This window comes from Octodon degus, unplaced genomic scaffold (assembly GCF_000260255.1).
Source record: "Octodon degus isolate 3935 unplaced genomic scaffold, OctDeg1.0 scaffold00084, whole genome shotgun sequence".
Classification (NCBI taxonomy): Eukaryota; Metazoa; Chordata; class Mammalia; order Rodentia; family Octodontidae; genus Octodon; species Octodon degus.
In genome coordinates, this window is record NW_004524660.1 from 4,025,617 (window position 1) to 4,040,004 (window position 14,388).

The 14,388-nt window shown below is 44.8% G+C and overlaps 1 protein-coding gene across 1 annotated transcript in view; it reads left to right on the forward strand.

The window, feature by feature from the left end:
* Vav3 (vav guanine nucleotide exchange factor 3) overlaps positions 1 to 14,388 on the forward strand; it is a 347,338-nt gene that overhangs the window by 322,679 nt on the left and 10,271 nt on the right. The window contains exon 23 of the mRNA XM_023721699.1: positions 5,121 to 5,250. Coding sequence (XP_023577467.1) covers positions 5,121 to 5,250 — 130 coding nt within the window. The remainder of the gene's footprint in view (positions 1 to 5,120; positions 5,251 to 14,388) is intronic.

Sequence of the window (14,388 nt, forward strand, 5' to 3'; positions counted from 1 at the left end):
TTTAAAAAAAACAGAGGTTTGTACCTATGTTGTTTATTATTTCTTGCCTATATCTTGTAATATGAGAAACTACTTTGGCAGTAACAATACACAATGTACTAACCATTGTTACTCTCCTAAAATCTTGTTTTGAGATTTTGTGCCATTGTTTTTATTTTTTTTTCTTTAAAATAAAAATAACTGATGTCAAAAAAAAAGATGCAGATACAAGTACAAATACAAAAAACAAAACAAAACAAAAAAAAACAAAACTTACTTGGTGCTGGGAATTGAATCCAGGGCCTCACACATGCTAAATACATACGCTACCACTGAGCTACCCCCTCAGCCCCCAAAAATTACTTTTAAATTATAATATGACTGAATAATTTCACTCTTATATATGCCCCACAAAATAAAAATACATGTGTATACAAAAAAAAGGAAGCATTTTGAGTTGAAAGAAAAAGAAGCAAACCTGTGCTGACATAAGTGTTACTTTTCTGGTTCAAAAGCTGAGGAAAGGCTGTGTGCCGAGTCCTGAAGGGTAAACTCTGTCAAATTAGAAACCAGGATCCAGACCTTGTCCCTGCTGGAAGTAACTTAGGTTCCATTGCTGGAAGTAACTTAGGTTCCATTGGAACAAGAGGGCTGAGTTGGGGGAGGTTCTCCACTAAACGAAAACCTAGGCGAGAGGGGCAAGTGGATGCGCAGATGACGAACAGCAGGCCCAGCTGAGCCAGGAGGACGCGTGTGCGGGACTTCAGAGACCTGCCAGTCTGCGCCTTCACCTGCAGCGCTTCCTTGGACAGTAACAAGGCCGCCCCACAGTATTATAGCTGATGCAGCACTTGAAAAAGTGCCACAGGGCCATTGACAGCTTCTATTCTTTTGGACTTTGAAAGTAGGGAAAGGAACTCCCGGTAGAGGAGACAAGGGAAGGGATGAAAGGAGGAGCCACGGGAAAAGGCGAGGCCTTCAGCTTTGTGTCACCTCCATTCCGCCCCAGGAAGTTCTTTTGCAGCAAGGGTTAGATGCAGAAAGCCGGAAACAGCGCGGTGACCTGCACTGGTAGACATAGGCCCATGAGTTTCTCTCTGTATATGGAGCTGTGATTGTAGTAACAGCAGGCAAACCCCGATTCAGATCATTTGTACAAGACCAGGAAGGCTCTTACACCACGCTCGGGAGAGGGAGCCGAGAGGATTGGCCTCGGGCCTCACGTAAGCTCCCCTTACAAGGTACAGGGGAGACGTCAGAAATGTTGCTGATGCCTGCACGTTCCCCCTTCACAGCTAGGGGTCTTTTGTAGGAAAGCCTGCCCTTTCATAGGTTCAAGCCGGGGGGGGGGGGAATTCACAGCAAAACTGTAGTGAAAGTGGAGCGCACTAGCAATAAATGTCATCATGACAACGAAAAAGCGGCCAGGAGCCGAGAGTCTTGGCGTCTGAAAGGCCGTGTGTCAGATCTGGCAAATAACTGTTAAAACCAATGAAGGTACACATTTCCTTCACTAGTTTTGTTTCTGTTCAGTTATGGAACACATTTCTATTGAGTCTTTTCTGTGCACAGTCGCTGTCTTTTTAGGTAAAAAAAAAAAAAAAAAAAGGATACTCAGTGGAGTATCCAGAAAATACTCCACTGGTCTAAGAAAGCTTAGAAACTAGTGAACACATACATGTCAAGAACCTCAAAATAGTTCTGTCTCTCAGACCACAGCAACAGAATACCACGAGAATACCCTCTGTCCGAAGGGTGACTCATATTTCAGTAACTGGCCCCTTTGGAAGAAAAGAAGGTTTGAGGTGCAGGGGCTCCTTAAACTCAGAATCATACCACCTCCAGGGGCCGCCTCGTTACTGTTGCCGTTACATAACGCGGTTTGCATTGCAAATCAATATGGCTTGTAGCTTTGAGTTTTTTCTTAAGCATCATTTCGCATCCAACTGGTGTTAAAGTTAGATTTTTCTACCTGTGAATCAGAATAGGGCATGGAATTAAAATGTTTATCTGAAAAGGTTATAAAACACAAGCAAACTCTGGAGCTTATTTTAAATTCTCCAACTGCTCAAAAAGAAAATTGGCCTTAGGTGCTTGGAACCAACCTTTTTTCCCTTGGGTTTCAATAGCTTAGTTCATCAAAATTTTTGTTTTTCTTAGTCATTAAATTCAAATCCTAACCGAATTTCTGTATCCAGATTACAAGGCATTAATTTTGTTCTGATTTTCACGTATGCCAGCCAGCCCATGTCCAAATGCTGTTCATAAACCCTCCCCACTGCCTGTTTCCTAGGTAATTGGAATGACTAGCCCTCACTCATTATTTTTCAGAAAGACTTGAATGTTGACACTGCCGTGTCCGTGTGAGATAAGGGATACTTAGCAATTCCTTTTGTTTAGTCTTCTTATTTACTTGTTGTACCTGAAGGTCAGTGACTGCTAAAGCAGGGGTTGATTAGACTAAAATACCGAAGGCATAAAGGCATAAATTGGAAAGTGTCCATGGTGGCAGTAGTCAATTCCATGCAGGCACAAGTAGGAAGACACGCCCTTGGAAGACCGTAAACGTGGAGCTAAATCACCTTCCGCGCTTAGTGGAGTGTTAAGGCTGTTTTGCAGATTACTAAGCTACATGACTGGAGGCCTTGAAAAAATTATGTTTTTCTTCTGTAAAATTTTGGAGGAATATTAAACGGTGACCAGATCCTGCATTATAATAGTGCTAGGGTAGTTTCTAGCCAACTTCACATAAACATTAATCAATTATAATTCATGACAGAATTTGTATGACTTTTAATGACATTAAATTGAAGATAAAGCTATTGGCACATAGGCCATTTCAGGCTTAGTTTCATATTGGAAAGAAAGTAACAAATTTTATGGAATTTCAATATCAAAACTAAGAGAAAAACTCTTTGATTCAATTTCTTCAGCAACATAATATGTACATGTACCTTCTTCCGGAGACCTTATGAAATTTTAAAAAATGACATTCTGATCACTAAAAACTATTTAATTCCTTGCCTGGCCTTTGCAAACTGTGTCGGTTAAAAAAAATCAGCATCAGACAAATGCTGTATTCTGATCATGGAAACCATTTTGAAAATAGAAACTTCCGTCTAATCCACCGTTTTGTTTCTGATTTTTTTTTTCTGGATCTGGGGATTGAACTCAGGCCCTTGCACTTGCCAGGCAGGTGCTTATTCCACTGAGCCATCTCCCTAGCCCCAAGGGATTATTTAATTATTTTGGTGGCTCAGGCTGCCTAAAGGGCAGGGCTGGTAGGCAGCTGGAGCTGGGGATTGAATCTCAGTATCCTGCTTCTGACTGCCTTTGCATGAGCAGGTTTTTTTTTAAAGTTGGTAGATTCTGCATTGCCTTGTTGGAGAGACACACCCGTTATCTAGGCCCAAGGAAGGAAGGAAGGAAGAAATAAGTTTTAAAAGCTAAAAATATAATATATGTAAAGCCCTAACATCTTAAATCTAGGAAAATAAAGTTCCAGGCATGCCACGGACGTGGCTCCCTCAGCTTCTGTGGTGTGTGTGTTTGCATTTTCCAGGTGATATTTATTAATAATACCGTGTGGTTAAAGCATAGACTTTGGAGATAGGAGTCAGCTCTGTGCTCCGACACACACTGGTTAGCCTGAGAGCAAGGTTCCTGAGAGGAAATTATGGGAAACCATACTCATGCCCGCACGTGGGATGATTGTGGCAGTTGTGACCGTTTGTGTCGGGCACAGTATGTGCTCTGGTCTGTGGCATGGCTTATTGTCCCCATTTTACAGGTAAAGGGATTGAAAAATATCTCTCTTTGCTTTATCCAGTGCTTTAAACAAGCCATACTGCAAGTAGGCTTTTCATTTTTACCTTCATGATTATTCCTAGGCTGCCTATTCCACCTGAAACAAACTCGCACCATTCCTGGCTATTGAAATTGTATATGTTCTTCATTTTAAGTCATGGTGCTTTGGCTCTGAAACCATCTCTTGCGCCCCCTAATGGACACACCAAGGCACAGTTTCTTGTGTGTGGTCAAAGCCCTAGAGCCCTTCATATTCCCTCCTAGGATGAGAACTCCTACTGAGCAGGAACCTTATCTTTATAATCGTTGTAGCCACTGACAACCGCAGCACAGTGAAGTTCATAACATGTCTGGATTTGTTTATAAATAATAAATCTCAATCATTCCCTTTTTCTTTTTTCAGATGATTTTTGGCCCAATTGATTTGTTCTGGGAACTTTGAATAAAACCACTGAATGGAGATATTGAATTGACTGACAGTGTGGTTTCTAAAAGAAATAAATTGCTTTTCCACAATATCTTTTAAAATGTGGTGTAAGAGAAGTACTGAATAATTAGATTAAAATTATTTTGCATCCATTTTCATTTCATGCATTTATGAGAAATTTTATACATAATAAGATGCATTTTTCCATTATGAATTATTTTTAATTTCAGTTTCTAGTAGAGATTCATATTTGTGCAGAATTGACGAAGCAAACACATGAAAAGAAATTTCCTGGAGTTTTAGTCTGAAACGTTTTGGGTGGCTCTGACATTGGGCTTGGGTTTATGTAAGGCAAACCATGTGAAATTAGACCACACGCTGGAGCGCCAGGTGACGGGACTGCAGCGGGAGCGGACACTTCCTCAGTGTTGGTTGCATTTGTGCTTTGCTGGCTTTGGCTTGCCGTGGAAAAGGACGTTTAATATCACGTTTGTTTTGTGGCCATGCAGGAAAACTAGAAATTGCTATGTATTAAACGAGCAGCTGTTCCTTTTATGTTTTGTTCAGAAAGGCAAGTATTTCATAAATAAGAACAATAATTACTACTCTGAAGTTGCGGATTAGTTTAGTTTTTTGCGTTCTTTTTTTTCTTTTCTGTTTGCCACATCTGATTCAAGGCCGACCAGATGATATGTATCTGTGGAGAACAGGGGGAGACGCACATTATAAATGTCCTGAGTTTCAAGGCCAACTTCCAGGCAGGTGGCAGGCACCTTCAGGCATCAGGCACAAATGAGCGTTCGCTGGCTCTTCCTGGAAAGTTTGGCATGAATCCCATTATCGTTACGTTTGACTGTGTGATAACAAAAGTATCTTTACCAAAAAAGTTTTCTTCTCTTTCCTGAAGGAACTTGTGGAGTACTACAAGCATCATTCTCTTAAAGAAGGGTTCAGAACCTTGGATACGACTCTGCAGTTTCCATACAGGGAGCCGGAACACGTACCCGGACAGAGGGGTAACAGGGCAGGCAGCAGCTGTGAGTATCGTAATTGAGAATCCGATTTGCTGTCACTTAAGGGTTGGAGGCGGTATAGCATTGGACATCTTTATTCCAGACTCTGAACTATAACCAATTAATATGCTAATGTGCTGAACAAGGATTATTTTTTCTTGAGCTAAACAAAGTCGGAGGGACCAACAGGTTTATGAACATGTCTAGTTGTAGATCTTTGTGCTAAAATGAAAACTATGTATGAATCTAAATGTCCGTTATAAAGACTGTGTTCATATATAAAGTTTGTATTGTTCCCTGGCTTTTATCTTAAACTTAGACATAAAGTTTATGGCCAAAATGCTGTGGGAGTGATAGCATTTACAAAATGGTTTACAGCTCTCCTTTTTAGACTCTGCCCACAGGTTTACTTATGATTCTATTGCAATGATGGCTTTCGAAATTTGCAAGGAGTAACATATTTTCTTGCATGTCAGTATTTCTCAAACCATACAATAGCCACTTTCTCTCAAAGTAAACATGGGCCAAAACTAATCGCAAAACAAATTAGCATGCGAGGAAATTCACACTGTAGTTTGAGTCTGAATCCAAGTCAGAATTTCCCCTTTTCACCTTTTGGCGTTCTGTGCGCTTCCTGGAGATGGATAGAGCGCGTGAGAGGATGTTGTGATGGGAACATGCTGTGAGACAAGTGTGCTTGCACTCCCTTGCTTTGATGTCTTTTTAAAAAAAATCTGTTTCACAGGAGAAATGACAACAGTTTTATTACTCTTAGAATCTTTAGCCTAAGCAAAATTGGAAGATCTAAAGGTATTTGAGAAAAAGAATTTGCATCAGTTTAATATAACTTCAACTTTATTTTTTTTTTTTCCTGAAAGCAGACTCTAAAAGGGAAACAGGTAATGCTCAGGGTTCAAACAGCATCAGTAAAATTTCATACGCTCAAATACAAGAAAATATGCAAATCATTTGCCACATCAAATGACAGGAGGTTTTTATAGACTTGACTCGCTTCCCGGGCCTTGCTGCAGCGATCACTAACCTGCACCCAGCCAGGCCTGCGCAGTGCGAGTGGTAAGGGTGCGCTTTGTGGCGAAACTTCGGACACTTCGAGTTTTGCTTTTAGCCTAAACTTCCTAATTATCTTGGAATCTCAGGCTCTAAAACAGTTTCCCTACAAATTTCTTACAAGTCTACCCAAGTTATGACTTCTTCCCACTGCGTGAAAACTGTACTTTTCAGCACTGTTTTTCTGCCTTCCCAGCAGCAGGGCAAGTATCCACGGAGGTCAGTTATGCCAGGCCCTTGATTTGTTCCACAGCGTGTAGGAGTAAGAGAAAGGCGGATGTCCTGCGTTACACAGAGAGGATTTCTAACCCTCACATGAGTTTCACTGCCGGGCTGCTGCCTGGCTGCTTCTCTGGTGCTTGGGATGTGTAACTGCTCAGAGCATGTTGTCCAGTGATGAATGGAGTTCCCTAACTTAAAATGTTGTCTCTGGTGTTTAATTATTTAATTTTCAAGCCGTTTTTAGCAGCAGGAAGGGACATTTCTATTGGTTTTTAAGCAGAGCCAGTAGAATGACACCCTTCCTGGCTCTAGGCAGTTTTCAACAGAGTCAGAATTCAAACATCCCCACCCAATCTTTATAAGAGACCTTGGAAACTGAAGTCAGAACACCATAGCCCTTTCATAGTCCAGAAGGGAAAGCACTGCGTTTATTTGAAATTGGATACTATGCACTACAGTTTGTCTTTGTTCACTGGGACAACTCGGCAAGTGTGGGTTGGAGGAGTTGGACATTTTATATAGAGAGATTGGGGAAGATGTTGCTTACAGTATTACCTAAAGCAAGAGAGAGTAAGACAGTAGGTCAGTCGGCACTTACCATGCAGAAGCTAGCTCTCCGAGATCAGCCTCCTTTACTACAAAGCAGAAGTCTATGCTCTGATCAAAATCATGAGGCTGTCCCCATGATTTACTGTGTTAAAACTGCGTGAGATGGAAATCATATTAAGATGGCCCTGAGAATCAAATAAAGTGCTACAGATAAAGCACTCCGTATGGTGCTTGTACATAGCAAATGCACATGAAGGTTAGCTCTACCACCTTTACTAATGCTCCTGACTTCTAACGTAGCACATACTTGCTGATATTTCTATGGCCTGAATAAGTTTACGAATTGCAGTAATTACAGCAATTTACATCTTTGCTTTTATGATTTTTAAAGTATGCCCTTCTTATTTTAAACCAACTGTTGAGTCAGAGTTAACCACTGAAGGAGAAACCCTGTGTCTAATTTTAGGCTTGCAGAACCTCTCAGGAGATAGCAGGAGGAAATGCTACGTATTCTACATAGGAGGATTGTGTCTGCTGTCTTCGCAGGCCTTCCCTCTGCTCCATAGCTTAGAGTATGCTGCGGAATTTCATCTAACAGAGCTTAGAGAATTGCATAGCAATACTGCCGAATGCAGGGTTATTGGACTGAGAGCGCTCATGTTGCTGTTTCTTCCACAGAGTCTTGAAGCTTAAAGAGCAGGCAAGGGAATGCGCAGAACTGTCTTGTGCTCTGGATACAGGATGAGCTGCTGAGAATGGAACTGCCACTCCCGAAGCCAGCTGCTTGCCATTCTTATGTTTACGTCATCTAGTCACAGGGAAAAAAGGCTTGGGGTATTGGTTGAGATTGCTTCCTTCAGGAATAGTCTAGGTACAAATGTTCTCAGGACCATTACCAACCATTTTGTAACTTGTAAATAAGATGAAATTCAGGGCCAGCCAGATAGGTCAGTGGACTAAAGCGCCTGCTTAGGTGGAGTGCAGCGGCCAGAGTTCAATCCCCGCCATGCCGGCCTTGCCCCTGGGGCACGTTGAGACGGGGTGTGGTGGTGCACACCTGTAATCCCAGCACTTGGGAGGCTGAAAACAGGAGGATCACTACGAGTTGAATCTGTATAGTGTGATCATGTAGACCCTGTACTAAATTAAACAAAAGAAAAAAAAAAAAGGAAATTCATACAAATCTGTGTCATGCACATGAAGATAAGCTGTAAAGAGAAACTCGTTAGAGCCAAGCAGGAGTGCGTGTTAGGGGTGTGGACCATAGCACTGCTAAGTGCCCGCTGTCGGCTGCCTCTGAGGCCATCTCCCCAGGTGAGGGGTTTTTGCCCTTGCCTTTGGAATAACTGAAGAGAATATCCAGAGGAGAAAAAAGGAAGAAAGAGAACCAAGAGTAAGTGAAGGGTACCAGTTCTTTAGTTTCCCAGAGAGTGCAGGGGCTTTATGGACGAAGGTCAGTCATGCAGACTTAGTAAGAGCTCCACTGTTTTCCAGTGGCCCCTCATCTGCCTCAGGTGCTGGAGGTGTCCCTGGAGGGCTGGTAGACTGGGAGGGCGCCAAGTTGGCTTTTGTAGTTCTTGCTGTACATGACTGTTTTCAGAGCTGCCTCACAGAAGCCGTCTGATCCTGAGCAGGTCACTCGGCCAGGTGGAGCCTCAGCTTTCCTACTCCATGAATGAGGAATGAGATTAGAGAACTCATGGTGTTCTTTGAGAAGTAGAGTTCCTTGTTTGTTTCTTTGTAGGGAGAGGGAAGGAGGTAAAGTATAACACTATTAGACCCTTGCACTAGTGAAAGTTGAGGGACAGGCCATTTTGTGATCCATACACAGACGTGACCGTGTTCCCAAATTTATACTTAGGCAGAATTAATTGGCCTACACAGCAGAGAGGTATAGTTCTTTAACATGTGTACTATAAAGATACTTATGTACAGGCTGGGGTATAGCTCAGTGGCATAAGCGCCTGCCTGGCAAGTGCAAGGTCCTCAGTTCGATCCATGGCACCACAAAAAAAAAAGATAATTATATAATTAATATCAAAGTGTCTTCCACAAGAACTTATGGATCACAAAAGATAAAATAGCTGGTGAAACCGTTGGCTGACCAGGAAATGAAAGCGCGCAGGCTTTCTGGGAGGAGAAGCACTCAGTCGTGTACACACACTCAGAGCCCAGCAGACGCTCCCTGTTTCGTAGGTTGATAGTACCGAGGAGCATGGTCATGTTGAAGATTTCTGTGACGCATTAGTATTTCATTTCTTAATTTAAAAAGGACATAGTAACTTGAGAATTATAGTTGTTTGTGTAAATGTTTAGTTATTTCCTTTGATATCTCTATTTCTCATTCTCAGCCATGCTCTGTGTGCCGCTGTCCTAAAACAGGAGCTCAGGAAGTGCTGAACGAGGGCCGTCAGAGCCTGGGTCCTGCGGAAGGCATAGCAAGCGCCGCCACAGGGCGAAGTGTCATTACTGTGGGAACCGCGGAGGAGGGGCAGGTCCCAAGCAGAACATAGATCAGCACGTTCTTTTGGGTGTGATGGCAAATGTCACAACAGTGCTCCAGACACTGACAAAGGGTCCTCGAGACCGTATGCACAGTCTCGCTGGAAGAAGTGGAAGCAGACCTGAGAGCCGGAGTCCAGGCCCCGCTCCTGGGTGTGGTCCCTCCTCCATCCTTGTGTCCCTGCGGTTCCCTTGGCCGTAGACATGGTGCTTGTGTTTCATTCTTAACTGTTGCTTTAGACAGAAACTTGGAGGATTTGTGTCGTTCTCGTTTATTTATCTGAGTATAACATAATATAGCCTTCTTATTCTTGATACTTCATTAAATAGTCTAATCATTTCTGGATCACAGTTTGTAAATTATATGGCCTTATAATAAGGGATGATATTTATTTACTTTATTCAATGTCCTCAAGTACACATTTAATTAAGTTTTGCCTTTAATCCTAATTCAGTAGGTCTATATCTGTCTTCTCTTAGTATCTGCTTTCATTATTTTATCCTCGGTCTTCTGTCATTTTTTCCATGGTCATTTTGCTTGGATATGATCTGATTTTAGCCTAATAACTTGATACTAGTTTTATTATCATTGTATTCGTTTCCTCGGACTGTCATTAAAAATTGTCACAGGGTGCCTTAGGACAGCAGGACTTTGCTCTCACCTTCTGGAGCCCACAAGTCCACACCCAGGGCCGGCAGGGCCAATTCCTTCTGGACACCCAGACCCGACCTGAGCCTGTCTTCTCCCTGCAGCCTGGCTGCCTGCAGCGCTTGGCATTCTTGGTCTGTAGAGACGTCACTCCATTTTCGGCTTAGTCTTCACCTCACTTTTCTTTCTCCTAGAAATGCACTTGTCATTTTGAGGTCCTTGATGTCTACAGAGATCCTGTTTTCAAATAAAGCATGTCCAGAGACATATCTTTATGTGACAGGGCACTCCTAGTGTCCACAGCAGACTTAGGTTCATTTTAAATTTTCCCATCTTTAATATTTCTTTTGTTTTAGTAATGTTACAATGCCTTTCATTATTGGGGGAGACCAGCAGTTAGTTAATGAATGTTAATGAGAAACAGTCCCTTAGATCAGCAGGATGTTTCAGTGGATTACAGCTCCCCATGGTGACGTTCACTGTCTTCGTGAGAAGTGCTCGGGGCTTTCTACGGAAGCCCCACACTGCACTTTGTCTGAAATATTTGTACAGAATACAAGACCTGAAGACACCTTCTGATATTCAGCAATATGTAGATTAAGAGGAGGAAATATTTCCAAGCCCGCTTTGCACATTATTGACCTCAGTGGTGCATGTCAGGATCCGCCTGTCCTGCGGGAAGTACCACGGAGAGGTTTCCTTTGACGACCAGGGAAGACGGCTTGCCTGAGACACCCCCTTCTAGGAGGGGGCAGCATCGCGAGTGTTTCCCTACTTTATGTCACCATGCAGTGCTGCAGCAGAGGGTTTCGTGCTCGTCCTCTGAGCTGGTGTGAAGTCCCTAGAACGACACGTGAGTTGTGGGAGGCGTGAGATAGATAGATGCTGTAGGCCCTGGAGCCACTGTGGCCACCATGTCCACCATGTCCACGTGTTCCGCACTGTTAGGCAACGTGAGGCGTTCCATGAGCTGCGCTTGGCCACTTTCAGGGTGCATGTAAAGTCCTTTTCCTTTCTCGCAGTCCTGTGGTTTTCCGCTCTCGTTCTCTGGGCGTCAGGTGGCCCTCACACTGTGCAGGCTGATGGGCCGGGTCCCTGCAGCTCATTGGTGCTACTTTTATGCTGCTTTCCCTCTATGTCTGTGACATTAGCAGGTTTCCAGTTCTTGGACAGCTGATTAAGGACAGCTGTACATCTCCGTTCTTAGATCATGCCGTGCCGTCCTAACAATTACTAATATTTCAAGAGCTTTTTTGGTTACCTTAAGGCATTTTTATTCTTTGTCTAATGATGTTAAAAGTCAGTAGCAAGTATCTGGGTTCCCTTCCCAGTGTGGTGCACAGACGGACGTTATACTGACTCAGCCTGAAAGCCTCCCCGCACGCCTTCACGGTGCAGAGCGTGAGCATGGTTGCCGTCAGTGTCTGCTCGTCCTTTGTGCATTCTCCGAGTCCTGTATTCTACATTCAGAGCTGCCCCCGTGCTGCTGGAGTGTTCAGTGTCCTCACGTTGCCTGTCATGCCCGTGTACAACAGGCCTGATCCAAGGACGGGTTTTTCCAGTCTTGGCTGGAAAACCGTCAAGCAATTCTCAGTTTTCTTTCCTGAGAACGTGCCCAGGCTCGCAGCTGGGAAGGCCAGCGCTGAGAGCCCTGCACTCTGGTCTGAGCCATCCCCATGCTCCTTCGGGGGAGTTCAGGCCCGCACAAGGTGGCAGGTCTGCAGCCCTCCGCCCTTCTTAGCATTCATTCATCCACACCTTTGTCAGTTGCTTCATTTATTTGAAATGTATCTCCTTGCACCAAATGCTGCAGCAGGGACACCCTTGAATGTTGCACAGGGCGGTCCAGTACCGCCACAGGAAGTGTGCTGCCGGGTGGCTGGCTGGCGTCCAGGTCTCAAAGCCCACGTGCAGGCTGTTCCAAACAAATGCCTTGTGTAGTGCACCTGAGAGGTGGTCACCAGCCTTTGCCTGGGCACTCGTGTGACCACCCTGGGCACTACCACACAGAACACTGATGTTTTGAACCAAAGTGTGTTTTTGTTCTTTCATTGGTCCAGAAATTCGTCTTACTGTAGCTACTTATCATAGTTAGTTTGAAATAAGTGTACTATATACTCACTGTAATCATTTCAAAATACACTACAAGAACAACATACTGTATATCCACAGTAAACATTCCGGTCTGAACTGTGGTAGCCTGTCCCCAATGTGTTCCTCCACTTGCCCTCTGTTTTCCTGCCTCTCTCCCTTCCGTTATCTTCCCTCCAGGCCTCCCCTCTTCCCTTTCTCCCCTCACCCTCTCCCTTCCCTCTTTCTTTCCTCCCTTCTTCCATTCCTTCCTTCCTCCCTTCCAGAATCTTCCTACACCTCGTATCAAATCGCTCACAGTCCCTGTGGCCCTCCTGTGGATGTACAGCAGTTTTTCAGGGCTCAGATTTGCCCTGCTCAAAACACCTCCCTTCTCATTCCCGCCTTAGTTAATCTCCCGCCTTCCATTAGCCTGCATCCTCACAGGGCGCAGGTCTGCACACATGAACTAAGCTAAACGCTTTCCTCACTTCTCCTTCAGCGACTGCACCCTCTCTGGTGACTTCCTAGCAGGCCCAGTAGTCATGCACGCAGCAGTTCTCAGAGCTGGGAGCCTCTGAGCATTCATGGCAGTGGATGCAGCTGAGCACCATTTTTGGCCTTCTGAAGTGGACACATTAGTGGAAAAAGCAGGTGATAGCTCACAGAATGATAACGGCTTAAGAAATTGAGGCCATTCTGGGAAATAAGGTCATGGTGCTGAAGGTCGCAGAGATGGCTTAGGCCTTCGCTGAGCTGGCTGAGCCGGAGGCAGGCCAGGAGGATGCTCTTCCCTTTGGATACTGCAGGCAGCTGAGCGGGTGCGTCATTGGTGCGTGTGTTTGTGACCAGGCATCGATCCTACGGCTGTTGCACTGCATTACAGCCCAGCACTTTTTAATTTAGCAACAGGGTTTCCCTAAATTACTGGTCACCCAGAGTAAGCTTGAACTTGTGGGTGTTCAGCCTTAACCTCCTGGATAATTGAGATTACAGACCTGTGCTGGCGTGCCTGGCCGCCACTGGCTCTTGGGTGACCAGTTCAGCCCGCAGGTCTAGAAGCTCCATCCTCTGACAGGCTTGAGTGTGACCAGGATCTCCTGGTGTCACCATGAATTCATATAAAATCCTTTGTGCCCCATCACTGTGCAGAGCAGGCTGCCGAAACGTGAATTGCAGTGCATGCGGGTCATTGGTACCCCACTTAATTAGGAAGACAGCAAGAGTTTGAGGGATTGCATGCTTCCTGCCCACATCTATGCTTGGGGTGTCACCACCCCAAGAAATGCTGTTTCCCATCTGTGTCGTGTGGCGTGAGAAGGATTACCTGGGTGTCCATGGCTCTTTTGGAGGACAGCAGGCAGCAGCTCATGCAGAAGGTTACATTTTAGTAAAGACTCAGAGAAATGAGAGAAGGGACAACCGGAGTGAAGTAACGTGCACATGTGACGTGAACAGTGTCACAGAGCAGAAGAGGGAAACTGGCAGGAGTTGAGGTTTGAGGCAGCAGGGAGGCCAGGTCTCATCAAGTCCTGAGGGGCTTTCGCTTTTACTCTGGGAGAAATGGGGAGCCCCTGGAAGGATTTAGGCACGGGAGAAACTCAGGCTTAACAGGATTGCTCTGGCTTCTGGGCTAAGAAAAGACCATGAGGGGAGTGGACGTTGTGGACCCAGACAGAGGCATGGGAAGCCTCACACAGCAGGCGAGGCAACGCTGACGGGCTCAGACCAGCGTGCTGCCCTATAGGCGACAGAGCTGGAGGGCGGCCTGACCAGATGCTGCGACAGTTGAGTGCAGATGTCAGAGCAAGACAAAACGCCAGGGTGAGGCTGAAGTTTTGGGCCCGAGCAGCTAAGAGTTAGGAAGGCTTCTCTTCAGGATTGCAGTGGGGACTGGAGTCTAGCCGCAGCATTCCCAACCCAAACTGAGGTGTTTCCCTGTCTCTGGGAACGTCTGGGTGTCTGTCTCGCCATCAACTTTTGTCTGTTCTGAAGTCCAGCGCTCTGCTTGTTGTATCTTCTCTAGTGTCTTAGCACAGGACTGTGCTCTTAGTAATTTAGTGTTTCCCAGTAATTTGTAAAGAATATGGATTTAGAATCAA